At 41.2% G+C, this 23355-nt stretch overlaps 1 protein-coding gene across 2 annotated transcripts in view; it reads right to left on the bottom strand.

Moving 5' to 3' along the window:
* The window catches only part of CDS2 (CDP-diacylglycerol synthase 2), a 59949-nt gene extending 38607 nt beyond the window's left edge, over window positions 1-21342 (bottom strand). Inside the window, exon 1 of one of the 2 annotated variants that reach the window (XM_068524703.1) lies at window positions 21019-21342. In XM_068524703.1, coding sequence (XP_068380804.1) covers window positions 21019-21075 — 57 coding nt within the window. In that variant the 5' untranslated portion in view covers window positions 21076-21342. Of the gene's footprint in view, window positions 1-18279; window positions 18300-21018 lie in introns of those variants that run through there. The other variant, XM_068524704.1, reaches the window with a different exon arrangement.
* Window positions 21343-23355: the final 2013 nt, after the last annotated feature.

Here is a 23355-nt window from a genome sequence, read left to right as displayed (position 1 = left end):
AGGAAATATCCTTACAGGAAAGGAGCAGGCCTCTTCTTCTCCTGCCCTTCTTCCTGCTTTCTGAAACATGGATGTGATGGCTAGAACTGCAGCAGCCATACTGTACTAGAGGCAAAAGTCACATACTCAGGGTGGTGGAACAGCAAAAGAAGGAACCTGAATCCTTGACACTATGAAGCTGCTGGAATGCTGACCTCTAGACTTCTTTTTTTTGTGAGAGAAATACACTTCCATCTTGTTTAATCCTCTATCATTTTTGGTTTTCAGTCACTTGGAGTTAAACAGGGCAAGAAGCCTGAGATTTTGCTAGAATGTTTAAAGAAATAGGTTATAAACACACAGTGCTAGTCATTTCGAAAAGCTACATAGAGACTAAAAAATATCATAAAAAAGAGCTTAGCAAAATCCATAAAATGGCAAATGTATGTATAAAGATTTACTGTTCAAAAAACTTAGGTCCCATCACCTTCTGAGATACCATCTTCCATAAAATGATTTTTGGGTCACTGAGAGAAAATATAGGGGCAGAGGATAAACCACATTTACTCCTTATTCTACTTGACATCTCCATGGCACTTGTTCTCTCAGACTTTGGTAGCACACCACACTCTCCTTCACTGGCCTCCTACCCTGTCTCCTCTCCTCCATCAGACAACTCCAACCAAACGCAGGCACTTCCCAGGGTCAGTCATCAGCTCTTTGCCTTTCTTGCTTGTCAGAAGCAGAAGCCCAGAATTCAGTGTTCACCAATCAAGAGGAACCAATTTTATTTTCGCCACACACATAACACAACAACAAAAAAAGTGTTGCAACCACCTGCTTCTAATGTTGTAAGATGAACTTGGTCTCGCAAAACTCAAAACTCCCTGTTGAAGAGAGCAGACAGAGCCCATGCCCTTTGACCTCAATATCCCACTGAAATCAATGTCAATGGGTACAGTACGTAATAAAACCATGGCCTTAGACGAAATATTAGGGAACAGAGATCATCAGTGGATGAGATTTCAACAAATTTCTGGATGACAAAGTAGACTGAAGAGCTAAGATGGATGGAATAAAACAGAAAAAAAAAAAATGCAGCCAAGAGATTATATAGAAGAAAGGCTCCAGGCAAAGTAGAAGCCCTCTGCCCTCTGAAACCCTGGAGGAGCTCTGGACCGAGGTCTGACATATAAGATGGTGGATGAGATTTAGGGAGCTCTGCTCCCCACCCACTCAACCTAAAATGAAGCCTATCAGGCAACAGACCCCATCTAAGCACACAGAGGTCAGGCCAATTCCCATTCAGGACACAGGTGGGCCAAGACACTGCTGTGTGTCTCTCCCATTCTCTCCATGTCTGAATGGGGTTGTCCTGCCCACCTTCATCCTGTCCCTCTTCCACAACTGTACTTGAAGGGGCAAGAGATGACATACAGATAATAACCCTTTCATGTATAGTCGCCAGACCCAATGAGGAGACTGCTGGATATCAAACTGCATGCGAACACACAATGCATGAGCCACACACAATGACTAGTGACTGAATGGAGCTTTGTGCTGCCTGCTTTGGGAGGAAATGACTGAGTTCTGCAAGCCAGAAGAGAAGACTGGATCAAGCAAGCACACCCTGCAAACCCTCCCCAGCTAATGTTTTCCTGGGAAGACATACATGGATTAATATACACTTCATAGACTGCACATGATCCTCAACATGACATTTTCAGTCAGTGTTTATAGAGAGGAAAAAATGTGTATTAATGTCCCGAAGATCCATTCAGCATTTTAACAGAACAATGCATTGGGGAAATTTTTTAGTTACATTTCAAACAACACTGGGAGAACATCAGAATCATTACACGTTTTGAATAGTATATTAAATTTCAAAAGAGATGTGTGATCTCCAAAGGTACTGATACTTTGAGAGTCACATTGGCAATACATGCCTTGTGAAGATCCGATGAGAAGCTTCCTTTTATTTTACTTTTTCTGGCCATGCTGCACAGCTTGCAGGATCTTAGTTCCCTGACCAGGGACTGAACCTCGGCCCTCAGCAGTGTGAACGCGAAGTCCTAACCACTGGACTGCCAGGGAATTCCCGAGAAGCTTCCTTTTGAAAAACTGTCCTGACATATATCATATAGCACCATACAAAGAAAAATTTAATGTAACCACCAGGAGTATAACAAAGCTTCATTCTGCAGTTTTTCCATCCTAAAGCATGGTCCACCATGGTCCACCATGGTCCATAGGAAGATGAAAGCCTGCCAGCTCAGGAAGATCTACAGTAGCACCAAAACAAAGATAACTTGATTGCCGAGTCTGACAATTCACCTCATGTGAACCATCATTAGGGTGACCTATAATGTATCCTCCAAACTGAGACACTTGATGGCAAAAGGGCATCTCTTTTTCCCTCAAGTGTGTCACCCTATTCATTGCCCAACTCATCCACACCCATCAATAATGACTGTCTCAACCCTTCCCTTCGTTGGTGAGTAATACAGTTCATTAAAGCAGCAGTTCTTGAATTTTTTCATCTTAGGACTTCTTTACACTTAATTATTGAGAACTTCAATAGCTGTTTATGTAGTTTATATCTATCAATACTTGCCAATATTAGAAATTAAAACTGAGGTTTCTAAAATACAAGAATACATAAATATGGCAGTTCCTCAAAAAATTAAACATTGAAGTACTTATGACCCAGCAATTCCACTTCAGGATATATTGCCCAAGAATTGAAAGCAGAGACTCCAACAGATATTTGTAGACCCATGTTTACAGCAGCATATTCACAATTTGGGTTGTTTGCAGTTTGGGGCTACTACAAAGAACACTTCTTTTAATCTTCTAGAACTTGTCTTTTAGTGAACATATGTACAGATTTCTATTGGGTAATCACCTAGGAGTGGAACTACCAGATTGTAAGGTTTGTATATATTTAGCTTTAGAAAATATTGCCAGGACTTCCCTGGTGGCGCACTGGTTAAGAATTCACCTGCCGATGCAGGGGACACAGGTTTGAGCCCTGGTCTGGGAAGATCCCACATGCCGTGTAGCAACTAAGCCCGTGTGCCACAACTACTGAGCCCATGTGCCACAACTACTGAAGCCTGTGTGCCTAGAGCCTGTGCTCTGCAACAAGAGAAGCCACCGCAATGAGAAGTCCATGCACCGCAACGAAGAGTAGCCCCCACTCGACACAACTAGAGAAAGCCCGCACACAGCAACGAAGACCCAATGCAGCCAAAACTTAATTAATTAATTTTAAAAAATAGTTTTAAAAAAAAGAAAGTAAAGAAAATATTGCCAATTTTCCAGAGTGATTATACCAATTTATACTCCCACAAACAGTATATAAAAGTTCCATTTGCCCCACACACTTGTCAAACCTTAGTATTTTCAGTCTTTTTAATTGTAGCCATTCTGGTGGGTGTGTAGTGGTATCTTATTGTGAGTTTTGCTTTGATTTTCCTGATGACTAATGACACTGGATATATTTACTGACCATTTGAAGTACCCATTTTTCTACTGAGTTTCCTTTTTTAAATTCATTTTGTAGGAATTATTTATAGATTCTAGATATGAGTCCTCTGTCAGATATATTTTTTATAAATATCTTCTCATTATCTGTGGCCCTCCTTTTCACTCTCTTAATAGCACAGTAAATAGAATTTCTTAATTTTAATGTAGCTCGAATTGTCAATTGTTTCCTTTATAGTTAGTGCTTTTTCATAGGGGCTTAACATCACTATACCATTATATCACATCTGAAAAGTTAACAATTCCTTTATATTAAATATCCAATATTTGAACTTACCCAATAATTTCATTTTTCTCTTTACAGCAGTATCATTGAATCAGGATCCAAATAAGGTCCAGATATCATTAATCTGTCTTAAGTCTTCTAATTTGTAGGTTTTATCCTCCATATATCTATATCTAGTGCTTCCCCCTTCTCTTTTTTTTTTTTTTTTTTTAAGTAAGGGAGGTGGGTCTCCTTGCCATTTATTTTCTAAAGCAACCAGGTCATTTGTCCAGTGCTGTTTCTCATCGTTCCTCGAATCTCCTGTAAACTAGCAGTTAGAACTAGAGTCTTGAAGAGTTTGGGGTATGATTTTTTTGACAAGATTCCTCCATCAGTAGTATTGTACATATAATTCCATCAGGAAATACACAATAACTGGTTGTCTATGATGGTAGTAGCATTGATGGTTATTGTCTCTTTTCAATTAATCCAATGGAGTGTGAAAATATTAATATTCTATCACTCCTTTTCCAATTATTCTATAAAGAGAAACTTCTAATCAACTATTTGGTTACTCAAAGGTACAGTTCATACAAGAAAGGCATAATGCCTCAGAACAACCCCACTCTAAGTCCTATTGTTCAGATGAGAAAATTTAAGCACATTAGTGGTAGAGTCAAGTTATAAACCAAGCAGTCCAACTTGAGAATTTGTGCTTGTAACCACTAGGCCAAAATGCCTCTCCTAAAATCAAGAAACGAGTGAATACTCAGTATTCCTTTCTGGGGAGAGACCACAAGGTCAAATACTCTCATGCAGTTACGGTGACTACAAATTTACTGCAGAAGAAAATATACTATTTGTAACAGAAGCTTAAATAATGTACATCCTTTTTGAGCTGGTAGTTCTAAACATAGAACTTATCTAAGGATATGCATGTGCAGAAAGTTGTGTGTGTGTGTGTGTGTGTGTTAAATCAAGGGTATTTCCTATAGCTTGCTTACAACAGCAAAAAACTTAAAACAACTTAAATGCCTGATTGGTTCAATAAGTTAAGGTACAGCCTCAACAAAATGACACAAAGCCACTAAAAATGATAACGGGTCAAAATGTTTAAAGACCTGAACTATATTTAGGGCATATTCTTCTGTTAAAAGTGAGTTACAATAGTACACATAGTACAGGAATGTGCAGTGTGTATAAAAACAAATATTAACAGTGGTTATCTCTGAGTAGCAGGATTACGGTGATTTCTTTTTCGTGCTTTTACAACGATAATCTTTTATTTTCACCTATGCCTTTCAAAATTAAAAAAAAAAAGTTTGAAATACTGTTTGAAAAGAACCTTTATGAACCTTAATGATGTGGGAAAAAGTTCCTGACAGCATAAAAAGGCAAGCTATCATCTAGGAGCTTTATGATGTCATATCTTATATTTAAGTCATTTTTTTTTCCCCCAACAGATTTTTTTTTAAATTTTTTATTTATTTATTTTTTGACTGCGTTGGGTCTTCATTGCTGTGCACAGACCTTCTCTAGTTGCCGCAAGTGGGGGCTACTCTTCGTTGCGGTGCATGGGCTTCTCATTGTGATGGCTTCTCTTGTTGTGGAGCATGGGTTCTAGGCACATGGGCTTCAGTAGTTGTGGCATGCAGGCTCAGTAGTTGTGGCTCACGGGCTTAGGTGCTCCACAGCATGTGGGATCTTCCTGGACCAGGGCTCGAACCCACATCCCCTGCATTGGCAGGCAGATTCCTAACCACTGCGCCACCAGGGAAGTCCCTATATTTAAGTCTTTAAGCCATTTTGAGTTTATTCGTGTGTATAGTGTGAGGGAGTGTTCTAATTTCACTGATTTACATGTAGTTGTCCAGGTTTCCCAACACTACTTGAAGAGACTGTCTTTTCTCCATTGTATATTCTTGCCTCTTTTGTTGAAGATTAATTGACTGTAGGTGCGTGGGTTTATTTGTGGGCTCTCTATTCTGTTCCACTGATCTATATATGATTTTGTGCAAATACCACACTGTTTTGGTTATGGTAGCTTTGTAGTATTGTCTGAAGTCTGGGAGGGTTATGCCTCCAACTTTGTTCTTTTTCTCCAGGATTGCTTTGGCAATTCTGGGTCCTTTACGGTTCCATACAAATTTTAGGATTATTCTCTTCTAGTTCCATGAAAACGTCATGGGATCACTCCCTCTTGAGAGAGCATCAGAATCACAACTAACTGCTGAACAATCAATGACAAGAAGACACTGGAACTCACCAAAAAAGATACCCCACATCCAAAGACAAAGGAGAAGCCACAATGAGATGGTAGGAGGGGTGCAATCACAATAAAATCAAATCCTATAACTGCTGGGTGGGTGACTCACAAACTGGAGAATACTTATACCACAGAAGTCCACCCACTGGAGTGAAGGTTCTGAGCCCCACGTCAGGCTACCCAAACTGGGGGTCCAGCAACGGGAGGAGGAATTCCTAGAGAATCAGACTTTGAAAGCTAGTGGGATTTGACTGCAGGACTTCAACAGGATTGGGGTAAACAGAGACTCCACTCTTGAAGGGCACACACAAAGTAGTGTGTGCACTGGGACCCAGGGGAAGGAGCAGTGACCCCATAGAAGACAGAACCAGACCTGCCTGCTAGTATTGGAGGGTCTCCTGCAGAGGCAGGGGGTGGCTGTGACTCACCATGGGGACAAGGACACTGGAAGAAGAAGTTCTGCGAAGTACTCCTTCACGTGGGCCCTCCCAGTAGCCCCACCAAAGAGCCAGGTAGGCTCCAGTGTTGGATCACCTCAGGCCAAACAACCATCAGCAGACAAGCAGATTAGTTTTACTGAGCTCTGCCCACCAGAGCAACACCCAGCTCTACTCACCACCAGTCCCTCCCATCAGGAAGCCTGCGCAAGCCTCTTAGTTAGCCTCATCCACCAGAGGGCAGACAACAGAAGCAAGAAGAACTACAATTCTGCAGCCTGTGGAAGGAAAACCATATTCACAGAAACACAGACAAAATGAAAATGCAGAGAACTTTGTACCAGATGAAGGAACAAGATAAACCCCCAGAAAAACAACTAAATGAAGCGGGGATAGGCAACCTTCCAGAAAAAGAATTCAGAATAATGACAGTGAACATGATCCAGGACCTTGGAAAAAGAATGGAGGCAAAGATTGAGAAGATGCAAGAAATGTTTAACAAAGACCTAGAAGAATTAAAGAAAAAACACAGAGACAGCAGAAGCAAGAAGAACTACAATCTTACAGACTGTGAAACAAAAACCACATTCACAGAAAGATAGACAAGATGAAAAGGCAGAGGGCTATGTACCAGATGAAGGAACAAGATAAAACCCCTGAAAAACAACTAAATGAAGTGGAGATAGGCAACCTTCCAGAAAAAGAATTCAGAATAATGATAGTGAAGATGATACAGGACCTCGGAATAAGAATGGAGGCAAAGATCGAGAAGATGCAAGAAATGTTTACCAAAGACCTAGAAGAATTAAAGAACAAACAAACAGAGATGAACAATACAGTAACTGAAATGAAAACTACACTAGAAGGAATCAATAGCAGAATAACTGAGGCAGAAGAACGGATAAGTGACCTGGAAGACAGGATGGTGGAATTCACTGCTGCGGAACAGAATAAAGAAAAAAGAATGAAAAGAAATGAAGACAGCCTAAGAGACCTCTGGGACAACATTAAACGCACCAACATTCGCATTATAGGGGTCCCAGGAGGACAAGAGAGAGAGAGAAAGGACCAGAGAAAATATTTGAAGAGATTATAGTTGAAAACTTCCCTAACATGGGAGAGGAAACAGCCACCCAATTCCAGGAAGCGCAGCGAGTCCCATACAGGATAAACCCAAGGAGAAACACGCCAAGACACAAAGTAATCAAATTGGCAAAAATTAAAGACACAGAAAAATTATTAAAAGCAGCAAGGGAAAAACGACAAATAACATACAAGGGAACTCCCATAAAGTTAATAGCTGATTTCTCAGCAGAAACTCTACAAGCCAGAAGGGAGTGGCATGATATACTTAAAGTGATGAAAGGGAAGAACCTACAACCAAGATTACTCTACCCAGCAAGGATCTCATTCAGATTCGACAGAGAAATCAAAAGCTTTACAGAGGGCTTCCCTGGTGGCGCAGTGGTTGAGAATCTGCCTGCCAATGCAGGGGACACGGGTTCGAGCCCTGGTCTGGGAAGATCCCACATGCCGCGGAGCAACTAGGCCCATGAGCCACAACTACTGAGCCTGCGCGTCTGGAGCCTGTGCTCCGCAACAAGAGAGGCCGTGATGAGAGGCCCGCGCACCGCGATGAAGAGTGGCCCCCACTTGCCGCAACTGGAGAAAGCCCTCGCACAGAAGCGAAAACCCAACACAGCCATAAATAAATAAATAAACCCAAAAGTTTAAAAAAAAAGCTTTACAGAGAAGTAAAAGCTAAGAGAATTCAGCACCACCAAACCAGCTCTACAACAAATGCTAAAGGAACTTCTCTAAGTGGGAAACACACAGAAGAAAAGGACCTACAAAAACAAACCCAAAACAATTAAGAAAATGGTCATAGGAAAATACATATTGATAATTACTTTAAACGTGAATGGATTAAATGCTCCAACCAAAAGACACAGGATTGTTGAATGGATACAAAAGGAAGACCCACATATATGTTGTCTACAAGAGACCCACTTCAGACCTAGGGACACATACAGACTGAAAGTGAGGGAATGGAAAAAGATATTCCATGCAAATGGAAATCAAAAGGAAGCTAGAGTAGCAATACTCATATGAGATAAAATAGACTTTAAAATAAAGAATGTTACAAGAGACAAGGAAACACACTACATAATGATCAAGGTATCAATCCAAAAAGAAGATATAACAATTATGAATATATATGCACCCAACATAGGAGCACCTCAATAAATAAGGCAACTGCTAACAGCTATAAAAGAGGAAATCAACAGTAACACAGTAATAGTGGGGGACTTTAACACCTCACTTACACCAATGGACAGGTCATACAGACAGAAAAATAATAAGAAAACACAAGCTTTAAATGACACAATATGGCTTCCCTGGTGGTGCAGTGGTTAAGAATCCACCTACCAATGCAGGCAACACGGGTTCAAGGCCTGATCCAGGAAGATCCCACATGCCACGGAGAAACTAAGCCCGTGTGCCACAAATACTGAGCCTGTGCTCTAGAGCCTGAGAGCCACAACTACTGAGCCACGTGCCACAACTACTGAAGCCCGCACGCTTAGAGCCCATGCTCTGCAACAAGAGAAGCCACCGCAATGAGAAGCCCACGCACCACAACGAAGAGTAGCCCCCCTCGCCACAACTAGAGAAAGCTCGCACGCAGCAACAAAGACCCAATGCAGCCAAAAATAAATAAATAAAATAAAATAAAATAAATAAAATTAATTACACAATAGACCAGATAAATTTCATATTTATAGGACATTCCATCCAAAAACAGCAGATTACACTTTCTTCTCAAGTGCACACAGAACATTCTCCAGGATAGATCACATCTAGGGTCACAAATCAAGCCTCGGTACATTTAAGAAAATTGAAATCATATCAAGCATCTTTTCCGACCACAACACTATGAGATTAGAAACCAATTACAGGGAAAACAACGTAAAAAACACAAACACATGGAGGCTAAACAATACGTTACTAAATAACCAAGAAATCACCGAAGAAATCAAAGAGCAAATCAAAAAGTACCTAGAGACAAATTACAATGAAAACACGACGATCCATAACCTATGGGATGCAGCAAAAGCAGTTCTAAGAGGGAAGTTTATAGCTATACAAGCCTACCTCAAGAAACAAGAAAAATCTCAAATAAACAACCTAACCTTACACCTAAAGGAACTAGAGAAAGAAGAACAAACAAAACCCAAAGTTAGTAGAAGGAAAGAAGTCATAAAGATCAAAGCAAAAATAAATGAAATAGAAACAGAGAAAACAATAGGAAAGATCAATAAAACTAAAAGCTGGTTCTTTGAGTAGATAAACAATATTGATAAACCTTTAGCCAGACTCATCAAGAAAAAGAGGGACAGGACTCAAATCAATAAAATTAGAAATGAAAAAGGAGAAGTTACAACAGACACCTCAGAAATACAAAGCATCCTAAGAGACTACTACAAGCAACTCTATGCCAACAAAATGGACAACCTGGAAGAAATGGACAAATTCTTAGACAGGTATAACCTGCCAAGACTCAACCAGGAAGAAACAGAAAATGTGAACAGACCAATCACAAGTAATGAAATTGAAACTGTGATTAAAAATATTCCAACAAACAAAAGTCCAGGACCAGATGGCTTCACAGGTGAATTCTATCACACATTCAGAGAAGAGCTAACACCCATCCTTCTCAAACTCTTCCAAAAAATTGCAGAGGAAAGAACACTCCCAAACTCATTCTATGAGGCCACTATCACCCTGATACCAAAACCAGACAAATATACTACAGAAAAAGGAAATTACAGACCAATATCACTGATGAATACAGATGCAAAAATCCTCAACAAAATACTAGCAAACAGAATCCAACAACACATTAAAAGGATCATACATCATGATCAAGTGGGGTTTATCCCAGGGATGCAAGGATTCTTCAATATACGCAAATTAATCAATGTGATACACCATATTAACAAATTGAATAAAAACGATATGGTCATCTCAGTACATGCAGAAAAAGCTTTTGACAAAATTCAACACCCATTTATGATAAAAACTCTCCAGAAAGTGGGCATAGAGGGAACCTACCTCAACATAATAAAGGCCATATACGACAAACCCACAGCAAACATCATTCTCAATGGTGAAAAACTGAAAGCATTTCCTCTAAGATCAGGAACAAGACAAGGATGTCCACTCTCACCACTATTATTCAACATAATTTTGGAAGTCCTAGCCATGGCAATCAGAGAAGAAAAAGAAAAAAAAGGAATACAAATTGGAAAAGAAGAAGTAAAACTGTCACTGTTTGCAGATGACATGATACTATACATGGAGAATCCTAAAGATGCTACCAGAAGACTACTAGAGCTAATCAATGAATCTGGGAAAGTTGCAGGATACAAAATTAATGCACAGAAATCTCTTGCATTCCTATACACTAACAATGAAAGATCAGAAAGAGAAATTAAGGAAACAATCCCAGTCACCATTTCAACCAAAAGAATAAAATACCTAGGAAAAAACCTACCTAAGGAGTTAAAAGACCAGTTCTCAGAAAACTGTAAGACACTGATGAAAGAAATCAAAGATGACACAAACCGATGGAGAGATATACCATGTTCTTGGACTGGAAGAATCAATATGGTGAAAATGACTATACTACCCAAAGCAACCTACAGATTCAATGCAATCCCTATCAAACTACCACTGGCATTTTTCACAGAACTAGAACAAAAAATCTTAAAAGTTGTATGGAGACACAAAAGACCCCAAATAGCCAAAGCGGTCTTGAGGAAAAAAATATGGAGTTGGAGGAATCAGACTCCCTGACTTCAAACTATACTACAAAGCTACAGTAATCAAGACAATATGGTACTGGCACAAAAACAGAAATATGGATCAATGGAACAGGATAGAAAACCCAGAGATAAACCCAGGCACCTATGGTCAACTAATCTATGACAAAGGAGGCAAGGATATACAATGGAGAAAAGACAGTCTCTTCAATAAGTGGTGCTGGGAAAACTGGACAACTACATGTAAAAGAATGAAATTAGAACACTCCCTAACACCATACACAAAAATAAACTCAAAATGGTTTAAAGACCTAAATGTAAGACTGGACACTATAAAACTCTTGGAGGAAAACATAGGAAGAACACTCTTTGACATAAATCACAGCAAGATCTTTTTTGATCCACTTCGTAGAGTAATGGAAATAAAAACGAAAATAAACAAATGGGACCTAATGAAACTGAAAAGCTTTGGCAAAGCAAAGGAAACTACAAACAAGATGAAAATACAACCCTCAGAATGGGAGAAAATATTTGCAAATGAACCAACGGACAAAGGATTAATCTCCAAAATATATAAACAGCTCATACAGCTCAATATTAAAGAAACAACCCAATCAAAAAATGGGCAGAAGACCTAAATAGACATTTCTCCAAAGAAGACATACAAATGGCCAAGAAGCACATGAAAAGGTGCTCAACATCACTAATTATTAGAGAAATGCAAATCAAAACTACAATGAGGTATCACTTTACAGCAATTAGAATGGGTATCATCAGAAAATCTACAAACAACAAATGCTGGAGAGGGTGTGGAGAAAAGGGAATCCTCCTGCACTGTTGGTGGGAATGTAAATTGATACAGTCACTATGGAGAACAGTATGGAGGTTCCGTAAAAAACTAAAAATAGAATTACCATATGACTCAGCAATCCCAATATTGGGCATATACCCAGAGAAAACCATAATTCAAAAAGACACATGCACCCCAATGTTCACTGCAGCAGTATTTACTATAGCCAGGTCATGGAAGCAATGCCATCGACAGACGAATGGATAAAGAAGATGTGGTACGTATATACAATGGAATATTACTCAGCCATAAAAAGGAACAAAACTGGGTCATTTGTAGAGACGTGGATGGATCTAGAGACTGTCATACAAAGTAAGTCAGAAAGAGAAAAACAAATATCGTATATTAACGCATATACGTGGAACCTAGAAAAATGGTACAGATGAACCGGTTTGCAGGGCAGAAATAGAGACACAGATGTAGAGAACAAACATATGGACACCAAGGGGGGAAAGTGCCGGGGGGGGGGGGGGGGGCGGGTGGTGTGATGACTTTGATTGACATGTATACACTAATATGTATAAAACAGATAACTAATAAGAACCTGCTGTATAAAAAATAAATAAAATTCAAAAATTCAAAAATTCAAAAAAAAGATGTCATGGGTAATTTGATAGAGACCAAAGGCAAAAATTCTCTGACATAAATCCCAGCAATACTTTCTTCGATCAGTCTCTCAAGGCCAGAAATAAAAGCAAAAATAAACAAATGGAACCTAGTCAAAGGTATAAGCTTTTTGCACAGCAAAGGAAACCATAAACAAAATGAAAAGACAACCTACAGAATGAGAGAAAATATTTGCAAATATTTGCAAATGATGCAATGACAAGGGCTTAATTTCCAAAATATACAAACAGCTCATACAGCTCAATATCAAAAAAAGAGCCCAATCAAAAAATGGGCAGAAGACCTAAGTAGACATCTCTCCAAAGAACACAACAGGCACATGAAAAGATGCTCAACATCACTAATTATTAGAGAAACGCAAATCAAAACTACGATGAGGTATCACCTCACACCAGTCAGAATGGCCATCATCAAAAAGTCTAAAAATAATAAATGCTGGAGAGGGTATGGAGGAAAGGGAACCCTCCTACACTGTTGGTGGGAATGTAAACTGGTGCAGCCACTATGGAAAACAGTATAGAGGTTCCTTAAAAAACTAAAAACAGAGTTACCATATTATCCAGCAATCCCACTCCTGGGCATATATCTGGAAAAGACAAAAACTCTAACTCGAAAAGACACATGCACCCCAATGTTCACTGCAGCACTATTTACAATAGCCAAAATGTGGAAGCAACCTAAATGTCCGTTGACAGATGAATGGATAAAGAAGATGTGGTATATATATACAATGGAATATTAATCAGCCATAAAAAAGAATGAAGTAATGCCATTTTCAACAACATGGATGGACCGAGAGATTATCATACTAAGTGAAATAAGTCAGAAAAAGAAAGACAAATATTGTATGATATCACTTATATGTGGAATCTAAAAAAATAATATAAAAAAATAAATAAATAAAAATAAAAATAAAAAAATAATATAAATAATAAAAATGAACTTATTTACAAAGCAGAAACTGACTCACAGACACAGAAAACAAACTTATGGTTACCAAAGGGGAAGGGAGGAGAGGAGGGATAAATTAGGAGTTTGGGATTAACAGATACACAATACCATATATAAAATAAACAACAAGGACCTACTGTATAGCACAGGGAACTCTATTTCATATTTTCTAATAACCTATAATGGAAAAGAATGTAAAAAACAATACATAGGGACTTCCCTGGTGGCACAGTGGTTAAGAATCTGCCTGCCAATGCAGGGGACAAGGGTTCGAGCCCTGGTCCGGGAAGATTCCACATGCCGCGGAGCAACTAAGCCCGTGTGCCACAACTACTGAGCCTGCGCTCTAGAGCCCACAAGCCACAACTACTGAGCCCGTGCGCTACAGCTACTGAAGCCCATGTACCTACAGCCTGTGCTCCACAAAAAGAGAAGCCACCACAATTGGAAGCCCACGCACTGCAACGAAGAGTAGCCCCTGTTCGTCACAACTAGAGAAAGCCCGCATGCAGCAACAAAGACCCAACGCAGCCAAATAATAAATAAAAATAAATTAATTTTTAAAAAAAGTAGATATATGAATCACTTTGCTGTATACCTGAAACTAACAGAACACTGTAAATCAACTGTATTTCAATTAAAAAAAAAAAAAAAGGCAAGCTATCAGACCATGCATGGTAGCATTACAGCCACGTAGCAATATGCACAGGAGGGATATACATTTGAACAATGGTTGTTTCTCTGAATCATGGGATTGTAGGTGGATTTCATTCTCATTTGCACACATTCCTGTGATTTCTACAATACATACATGCCTGATGAAGTACTGAAATGGGGAAGATCTAAAATGGATTTTGAGAAAATAGGACTTAAATAGGTAGAGGTGGAAAGAGGGGTGACAGAAAATGAGCACATTTCCTAGGGTTGGAAATAGCAAGAGCCAAGATCCATGTCACAGAGGCTCCAAGCAGGAAAAGGGGCTGGTTAAGAAACAAGGCCATAAAGGACCAAATTTAAGAGATCTGAAACAGGGGCCATAAAAATTTTTTTCCCTTCTGTAACTCATAGGGTAGTTTCAGAACTGTACAAAGAAAGGTCAGGTGGACGAGAAGGGGCTGAGAACAAATCCTGAAGGGAGGGAGCTCAATTAGAAGGATTTACAACAGTTCAGGCGTCAAGTCCTGAACTATCTGAAATAAGCCAGAGCAATAGATAAGGAATCCAGGTGTTATCTGATAAGAACCTGTGACCTGGACTGGATGAGGGAGCAGAGACACAGGGACTAATGGACTTCAAGCTGGAGCAGAGCACACGGGAGGAGGAAGGTCAACGTCTAAAACGAGAAAAGTCAAGTTTGAGACAAACTAAGTTTGTGTTGACTGAGGGATGTATACCTAGGAATTTCCTGCAGATCACCGAAACCACAGGACTAGCAGGACACAGACTGTGGGGACAAGGCTCTGAGAGTCGTCCACTGAGGGATCCAGGTCAGTGACAGATATCCTCTCAACATCTCACCCAAGAGCAGAGAATGTTGCCAGTAAATCCCAGGTCTCAAGGGCTCTTTCAAAAACGCAGCAAAGTCTTCACAGAGAAGCCCCAGGCTGGACCTGTGGTGACTCTAATATAAAAGAGCTGCTGCCAAAGGGCAACAAATCCAAAGGACAGTTCAGGTCCTTTCGCACCAGCAGCAGGTGCTCATGAGCACCCTGGCAGGGGTGTGCTGCTGCTGGGGAGGAGAACCAGGCAGGGAGCAAGGAGGCGTTCACAGTGTACACTCTGCACCTTTCAAATTCTGAACCACGCACGCACTGTCTAGTCAAAATAACATGAAGTTTAACTTTCTTTAAAAGGTCACTCAACTGAGTGGGCCCTATGCCATCCCCACTGATGAGGCAAACAGCCCAAGAACAAAGATCATGGACTGGCAGGGCGAGCTGCCTAATGGGGACCAGGCCGGCCCTGGTTGGCGCCACACCACTGCCGCAACCAAGCAACCACTGCGTGGCAAGGCCTGGAAGGCAGGAACTTAGCCCAACCCCAGGAACAAATCAGTATTCTTCCAAGGAGAGCTTGGCAAAATTAACAGTCAAGAGTCTCTTTTCCAAACCAGAGGCAGTCTGTAAGTGAAAGGCTGTGCTCTGTCACCCCCAGCAGCCTCCAGCACCAGTCAGGAAGGCTGGGGAGGCTGTCACAGCACAGGGAGCAGGTTAAGAAGCTGTGTGCAGGAGTTACTCAGCAAGCTCTCTGCAAAACTAACGAAGTCAATACTCTTCACCTGTGTGGATCCCAGGAAAGACAGCAGAGTGCACAAATCAGAAATAGTGATGCACAATTTTTTCAAACAGTTTAAAGGGTGATTATTTGCACTGTGAAATTAGTTAGGAGAGTCATTTCAAAAGTTTCCCAGATGCATTCAAAATTATATGATTTCTTTAAATCAGTGGAGAAAGAATGGATTATTTGGAGCCAAAATTGATATAAAATCCTGGACCCTTTCCTCATGAGCGCAGACACCAGCCCTCCCTCAGAGCTACTGAGACTGTATACAGCAGACCTTGGATTCAGTGAATGTTCTAAAGAGAAAATGTGTTAAATACTGAATGACTGATCATCGCTAGAACAAACAGTTCTAATACTTAGAGCCATCAACCAGAAAGCATTTATTCTGAGCAGCCTCACATGCATCTCAGAGTGAGGAACCGACACCTTGCTGGGAGTTTCTTTCAAGGATACCTGAGTGGCTGCCCCATGGATGGACTTAAAATGTATAAATCACCACTTTTCCAATGACCAGGAAAACCAGACCTAGTCAACTTTTTCTACCAAAAAAAAGTTTTCTCAGATTGTCAACATTCACATATATATATATATATATATATATATATATATGCACACTCACACACACGTGTGTGTATATATATATATATTTGACATTTTGAAAGATTTTGCTATTTTTCTGATTTTGTAGCCACATAAGAAAGATAAGTGATATTTGGGCTTCTTTTTTTTTTAATCAAAGTCAATCAATGCAGAAGCGTTTAAAGTCTGTAAATTAAGTTTGTATCCTACAAGGCAACATTATGCAACATAATGAGTAAAAAGGAATCAGAAGACCTTCATACTGTTAACCACTCTGCATCTAAAGAGCTGTGTGACCTTGAGCAAGTAACAAACACTCTGGGCTTCGGACATACTCTGCAACCCCTAAAATCCCTTCTAGTTCTAACATCTGATGAGAGCAATTTAATATTTTTTAAAAATGTTAAATGCTAATGAAATATCATAAATTTACGCAAACATAAAACATTTTCAACAAAATTAGCTTTTTGAAAAAACTAATTTTAAGTAGTCATAAATTGGAAATGAGTTTTTAAAATAAAATTATACTGTTTGATCAACATAAATAAGCAACTTAAAATACTGGGTTATAGGACAAATCAATCTTTCCTCTTCTCTTCCTATTTAAGTCTGGGAGCCATAGTCAATGTTTACTGATTTTTCAATACCCAAATTATTTCTCAGTGTAAAAAAAGCTTTAAAGCATAAAGCATTTCTCCTACATCTGAAGTAGTCATAGCTCTGAAAATAAGATTTTATTATTTCAGTAGTTCACTCTTAAAGTCTATCAGAAAACCACGTTTAATTATTCATCACTGTTCTAAAATATGCTATGAAGGGAAGATAATTGCATGCAGCAATGTTCCTTCTACAGCTAAAGTCTGACTGTGATTGAGCACTGAAAAATTCAGTAAGAAAATGAACTGAAAAGACGGGTCATAGAAGGCCAAGCTTTGTCTATAAAACTTTCTTTAAAAGGCGATAAATAGGAAAAGACTACTCTAAACACTTATAACTTGAAGATTTAATAATCTTCCACGAGTAGAAGGTGAATATTACAGGGTTTTTTCCTATAAAACTATATTCCAGGGCTTCCCTGGTGACGCAGTGGTTGAGAATCTGCCTGCCAATGCAGGGGACACAGGTTCGAGGCCTGGTCCAGGAAGATCCCACATGCCGCGGAGCAACTGGGCCCGTGAGCCACAACTACTGAGCCTGCGCGTCTGGAGGCTGTGCTCCGCAACAAGAGAGGCCGCGACAGTGAGAGGCCCGCGCACCGCGATGAAGAGTGGCCCCCACTTGCCGCAACCAGAGAAAGCCCTTGCACAGAAACGAAGACCCAACACAGCCAAAAATAAATAAATAAATTAATAAATTTAAAAAAAAAAAAAAACAAACAAAAAAAACCCAAAAAACTGGCTCTTCCCTGTTACAGTTTGTTTAAAAACAAACAAAAAAAAAACTATATTTCAACCAGAAACAACAATAGCTAACACATTATCACAATGTGACAATTCCTGTTCCACATATGTAACGTGCATACTCATTTAATCCACGTGAATATCCTCTGAAGCATATGCTACTTTTTATCACCCTCGTTTTAGAGATGGACAAGCTGAGGCTTTCATACAAGTGATTTGCTCAAAGTTACACAGCTGGTAAGTGGCAGAGTCCAGGCTCAAGACAGATCTAGCTGACTCTTAAATCCCTGCTCTTAAAACCATCAGTCTTCAGTTAAAATTTAAACTCACCTTTCTAAATGATGTCTCTATTTCCTCTCTATACTGGTTTCATTGACCTAGAAAAGAAGCCTTGAAATGAGTAAAGCTCTAGTTTAAATAGCACTCCAGCATCTAAGTACAGCAGAAAACCCCAGAACCTTCATTCTAACCTCCAAAACAAAGTCTCCTGAAATGCCAACCCAATCATAAATTTTAAGATGCCAATCTTTGGGCCCACATTTCATTCTTGTCTTTCCTAAGCTCCATTGGAAAAACATGGATCAGTGGGAGGAAGACCACTTCCAAAGCTTAAATTCCAAGTTTCTTAGTTTGGCAACAATACTGTGCTTTGGGAATTTAAAATTATAAGCACGGTTCCCAGAGGAAAACGTTTCCTTTATTAGCAATTGGCTTTGACAATTCCATTCTAGGATGCTAAATGTAACAAAATACCTTCTGACTTTTATAATAAACACATTCCCCAGATTATTTTGAAACGACTGTCTGCTTATTTATAAGACACTTTGCCACAACAGTTAAGCAACTGAAACATTTTTTTAAATCTTTCAAATTTGTTCCAGTTCTTTTAATGAATTGACCTAATACTGTTTTCTGAATTCTTCTACTATGAAATAAGAAAGTTCCCATTTCACCATTTATTTCCCTAAAAAGATATCCTTGTTTTATTAGTTCTAATTTTCTTAAATTTTAACCCAAGAATATCAGCAAAGCCAGAATCATGGAAGTTTGAAATCCCATGCATGGTAATCAGAAATATTGAGCAATGGAGCAATTGTCTTGTTCTGGGCTAATGGACTACATTAGGCTTTTAACAGAAGGCAAGTAGGTGCCGTGTTTGTGGAGCAACAAGCACTTAGTGAACCTCAAAGCCCCAGGCATTCTGTCATCATATAAGCAGCTTAAGTGCAGTTGTAAAAGTTAAGGTACCTTTGGCTGGATAGTTCCTCATATCCTCCCTACCTACAACAGGGGATGGGAAAGTACTTAAGAATCAACTGGCACTTTTGTCTGGGAGATGGATCCAAGTAGTTAGGTGGGGAGGGTAGAAACTTTGTTTCACCTCGTAACCTCATGGTTTTTGGGTATGTGGCTTTGCTTGTTTTTACCACTAAGTAAGTCTAATTATTACAAATAGCTTTTCAAAAGTACAACCCACTAGGTATCATGCCTTCTTTTTTTCTACCTCTTCTCACACCTTCTAAAACCACAAAGTCCCATTAACATCAAGTCTGATCTCTCACCCTTAAACAGGGCTACACAGCCTCCAAGTAACTGTAAACTCCCCAAAAGGCATATGCAGTGTGGCAACAGAGCTCTTCCAGGCCCAGCTAGGGTATTTAATGGGAAGATTAGAAACTTCAAAGTACCTTGTCTCTGTAAGCGACTCCTAAACTTGCACCCAAGCCCTAAATTTTCTCCAAAACATACTGTAAAAATCAGTATGGAGAGTTCTCCTTGGGTGATCCACTATCATAACCAACAAAATTGTTTAAAATCCCATTATCTTTAACCCAAAACACTCCTTCCAGTATAACTGCTGTTGACATCCTGACACCTAATCTTGTGCTTTCTTCCTTCCTGATATCTCCCTAATGTTCCTTTCCTCCAGTTACCAAAAACGGAAAGCTACATAAATGGGTGCTGTGGGCCTAGTGTAGAGCAACAGGGATTGGTGGGAACAGCTGTTCTTCAGTTCCAGCCAAACGTTAATCAGGTGGGAATGTGATGGCAGATCTTCCAATGATCCAAAATAGGCAATAAATTCAGATTGTTGGGAGAAATATTCTGGTTTTTAAAACAACACAGGGACCAAAGAAAACAACTGCAAGTCACCTGTTGGCAACCCGCGAGTCAACCAGTCTGTTTCATTCTGGTCCATGCTCCCTCAGTCCAGTCTACACATCACTGTCAGATCAATTTACCAAATAACACTGCTCCTGACCACTGCTAACTCCAGGCTCGAAATACTACCACTAAGTTTATGCTGTCATTCAACGTCCACAGTAACATAATGACTCCTCACCTTCCTCAACTCCCTTACACAAACCTTTCACTTCAACCAAGTAAGTCTACTGCCCTCATCCCTCAACCCCAACCAGCTACGTCCCTGCCAAGATGGCCTCTGTTCTACCCTCCTCCTCTACCCCATCAACGCCCACATCTGAAGCAGGAAACAAGCCCATCTTTGGGGAATATACCTTCCAACACCTGCTGACTGCATGAATTAAGAGACTTCTCTGCTTAAAGCCAACAGATTTAACTTTCGAGAAGGGGTTTAAATCTCCTAACAGGCAAATCACATGGCCTTGTCTTGTTACACCTCCACCCCCAGATAACATTTCAAAGAAGATCAGAGAGGCTAAGTCACGCTAAGAGGAGTCTTTCCGGGGTCTCGGCGTCTTCACACCCAGGAAGGCCTCGGGGAGATGGATTGGCGTAGGACCCCGCAACCAGTCCTGCGAGGGCTGCGGACGTGCGCAACCCCCCGCGCTCTCCTTTCTGCGCCCCGGAGATACCACCCCCAACTGGACCCCAGAGCCATGTCCCCGGGACCCCGACCTGCTGAACCCTGCCGCGAGCTCCGCGGGGCCCAGCACCCGAGGACCCTTCCCGCCGACTGCCAGGCCCAGGGCCGCCGACGGCCGCGCAGAAGGGTCAGATGGCAAGACGACCCCTCTGCGCGCGCCCCCGCACGGACCTCCGGGGGACTCCTCTGCCCCGGCCGCGCCCACCCGATGCTGCCGCTACCTTGTCCTCGGGCGGTGCGTCCGGCTCGCGGGCCATCCTCTGCCTTAGCTCCGTCATACTGGAAACACCAGCGCTTCGTCGCTGCGGCCGAGTGGCGCAGCCGCCGGGGCCGGCAGCTCAGCGCGGGCGCGCGCGGACTCTGCTCGGCCAGCCCAGCGTCGCCTAAGCAGCGCGCAGCTTCGCAGCGGCTCCTGACCCCACCGCAGCCCGGCCGCCAGCCCTGGAACTTGGCCCCGCCCGGTGCAGCCACCGCCCTTTCACCCCGGCACAGCGCGACCAGCCTCCTCCACCCCAGGCCCAGCAGCTCCTTCTCTCGGGAGTGCCCCCAGCGAGCGCGCACGCGCACCGCGGCCATCACAGCCCCGGAGATACACCAATGGCGCGAATCCGTCAGGGAGGCGGGGCGGGGGGCGGGGCAAGCGGAGAGGAGTGGAGAGGCGTGCATTGGATAGCAGCATGAGAGGGCTGGAAAAGGCGTGCGTTTCTGAGGGAGACTCGTCAATGGGAGCTCGGGAACTGGAGCCCCGGGTCTTAGAGATAACAGCTTGCTGGGGGCCATGGGCTGCAGCCCCGAGGCTCCAGCCGGCCTAGTGCTTGCTGCCTTCGGCTTCTTGTTTTCAAAAGCCAGGGATCTTCCCTCTCACTGATAAGCAGACGCTTGTTAGGCCCTGAGCGGTTAGGCCCTGAGCGGAAAGGCCTGGGGAACCCACCTATGTAAAAGGAGGAGATTACGTGATAAGGAAGTGAAAGCCAAACTTAACTCTGCGTTGCTTTGCCAAGTTATCTTCCATTTAGTGAGCGTTAATTATGTGCTGGGCACTGAACTATGTAATCTCTTTAATGTATCTCATTTTATCTGTACAACGCTTGGAGGTGGATATGATTTTCATTTTGCAGCTAGGGTCTTCCACGGTTATTCAGCTTTCTTTTCTCTCTTCTGGACTACTGAAGGATATTTTTTGGACAGGAATGCTGCCTGCTTTGTTCACAGCCCGATCTCCTATGTACCTGACGCATCCCAAGTACCTATTTAATAGATTTAAAGTTTCTCCTGAAAGAAAATGATTTAACCAAGGTCTCATGGCTAGAAAGTGCCCACTAAGAATACGAACACGGATCTGTTACCAACGCCCTCTTTAACATACTCCCGGCCTTCCTAAATTCATTGTTAGTATCTGTGTTGCTCAGCATTGCCTTCAGCAGTTCCTGTTCGCTGCCTTTAAGTGATGTAAGACAAGTATAAAATGGGGCCCCTTCCCTAAGCATATTGTAATTTAACAAGGAGAGAAATTTGCACACATAGGAGTTGCAATTTTGTGTTAGCAATTTTGACCTGAACTGTGAGGTTTGGGGAAAGTAGTGAGAATTCTGAAAAGGGTGTTATATTTTCTTGATTTCTATAAAAGTATATTCCCAAGTGCCTATAACACTGCTTCAAAGTGACAGTAAAATAGGTATGGAGGAACACTGAACTCAGGGTATGCTTTGTTCCCTATTAACGCACAAATACTTGGTTTTTTTAGAGAAACAGACCACTCCCTTCAGGCCATAATTTATTTAGAGAAAGCTGTGCTCTTTTGTTTTATTTTGTCTTTTGTTTTAATCTTATTTATAAAAGTAAATAACATGGGACTTCCCTGGTGGTCCAGTGGGTAAGACTCCAGCTCCCAATGCAGGGGACCTGGGTTCAATCCCTGGTGGGGAACTAGGTCCCGCATGCATGCCGCAACTAAGAAGTCCACACGCCGCAACTATGAGCCTGCATGCCGCAATGAAGATCCCGCGTGCCTGCAACTAAGACCCGGCGCAGCCAAAATAAATAAATAAATATTCTTTAAAAAGTAAAAAATAAATTATTTTTAAAAAGTAAATAACATGCTGATGGTAATTTTAAAACTCTTTTAATCTGTTGGAGACTGTGTGACCACCATTTTGACTAATGTCAGCGATCACCTCTTGAACTAAAGACCAGACACTTCTTGGGTAAATTAAGCAAGGTTTATTATCTAAAGGATCTAGAAGGATGTCAACACAAAGTCACAAGGTCATCCTTTAAGACAGGTGGAAGTGTTAGTAACCAGATTCTCACCTTTACGGAACATAATTGTGAAAGGTCACATCCGAGTAAGCATCTCATCAGTCCTTCTAGAACCTCAGCTGTTTGCTTTGAAACACAGCCTAACTGGAGAACCAGTGCACGTAGATCAGAGTTTCAGAACGCACAGTATAATTACTAGGGTAGATAACTCCCTACAGTTTGGCCCGAACAAACTTCTTATCTGTCATACTCAGCCCTCCCAAGCTAATGGAGCTCAGACCAGGTACAATTCTGAAGTC

This window comes from Eschrichtius robustus, chromosome 16 (assembly GCF_028021215.1).
Source record: "Eschrichtius robustus isolate mEscRob2 chromosome 16, mEscRob2.pri, whole genome shotgun sequence".
In the NCBI taxonomy this organism is placed as follows: Eukaryota; Metazoa; Chordata; class Mammalia; order Artiodactyla; family Eschrichtiidae; genus Eschrichtius; species Eschrichtius robustus.
The sequence above is the reverse complement of the archived record's forward strand: the minus strand, read 5'-3'. Positions and strand labels throughout refer to the sequence as shown.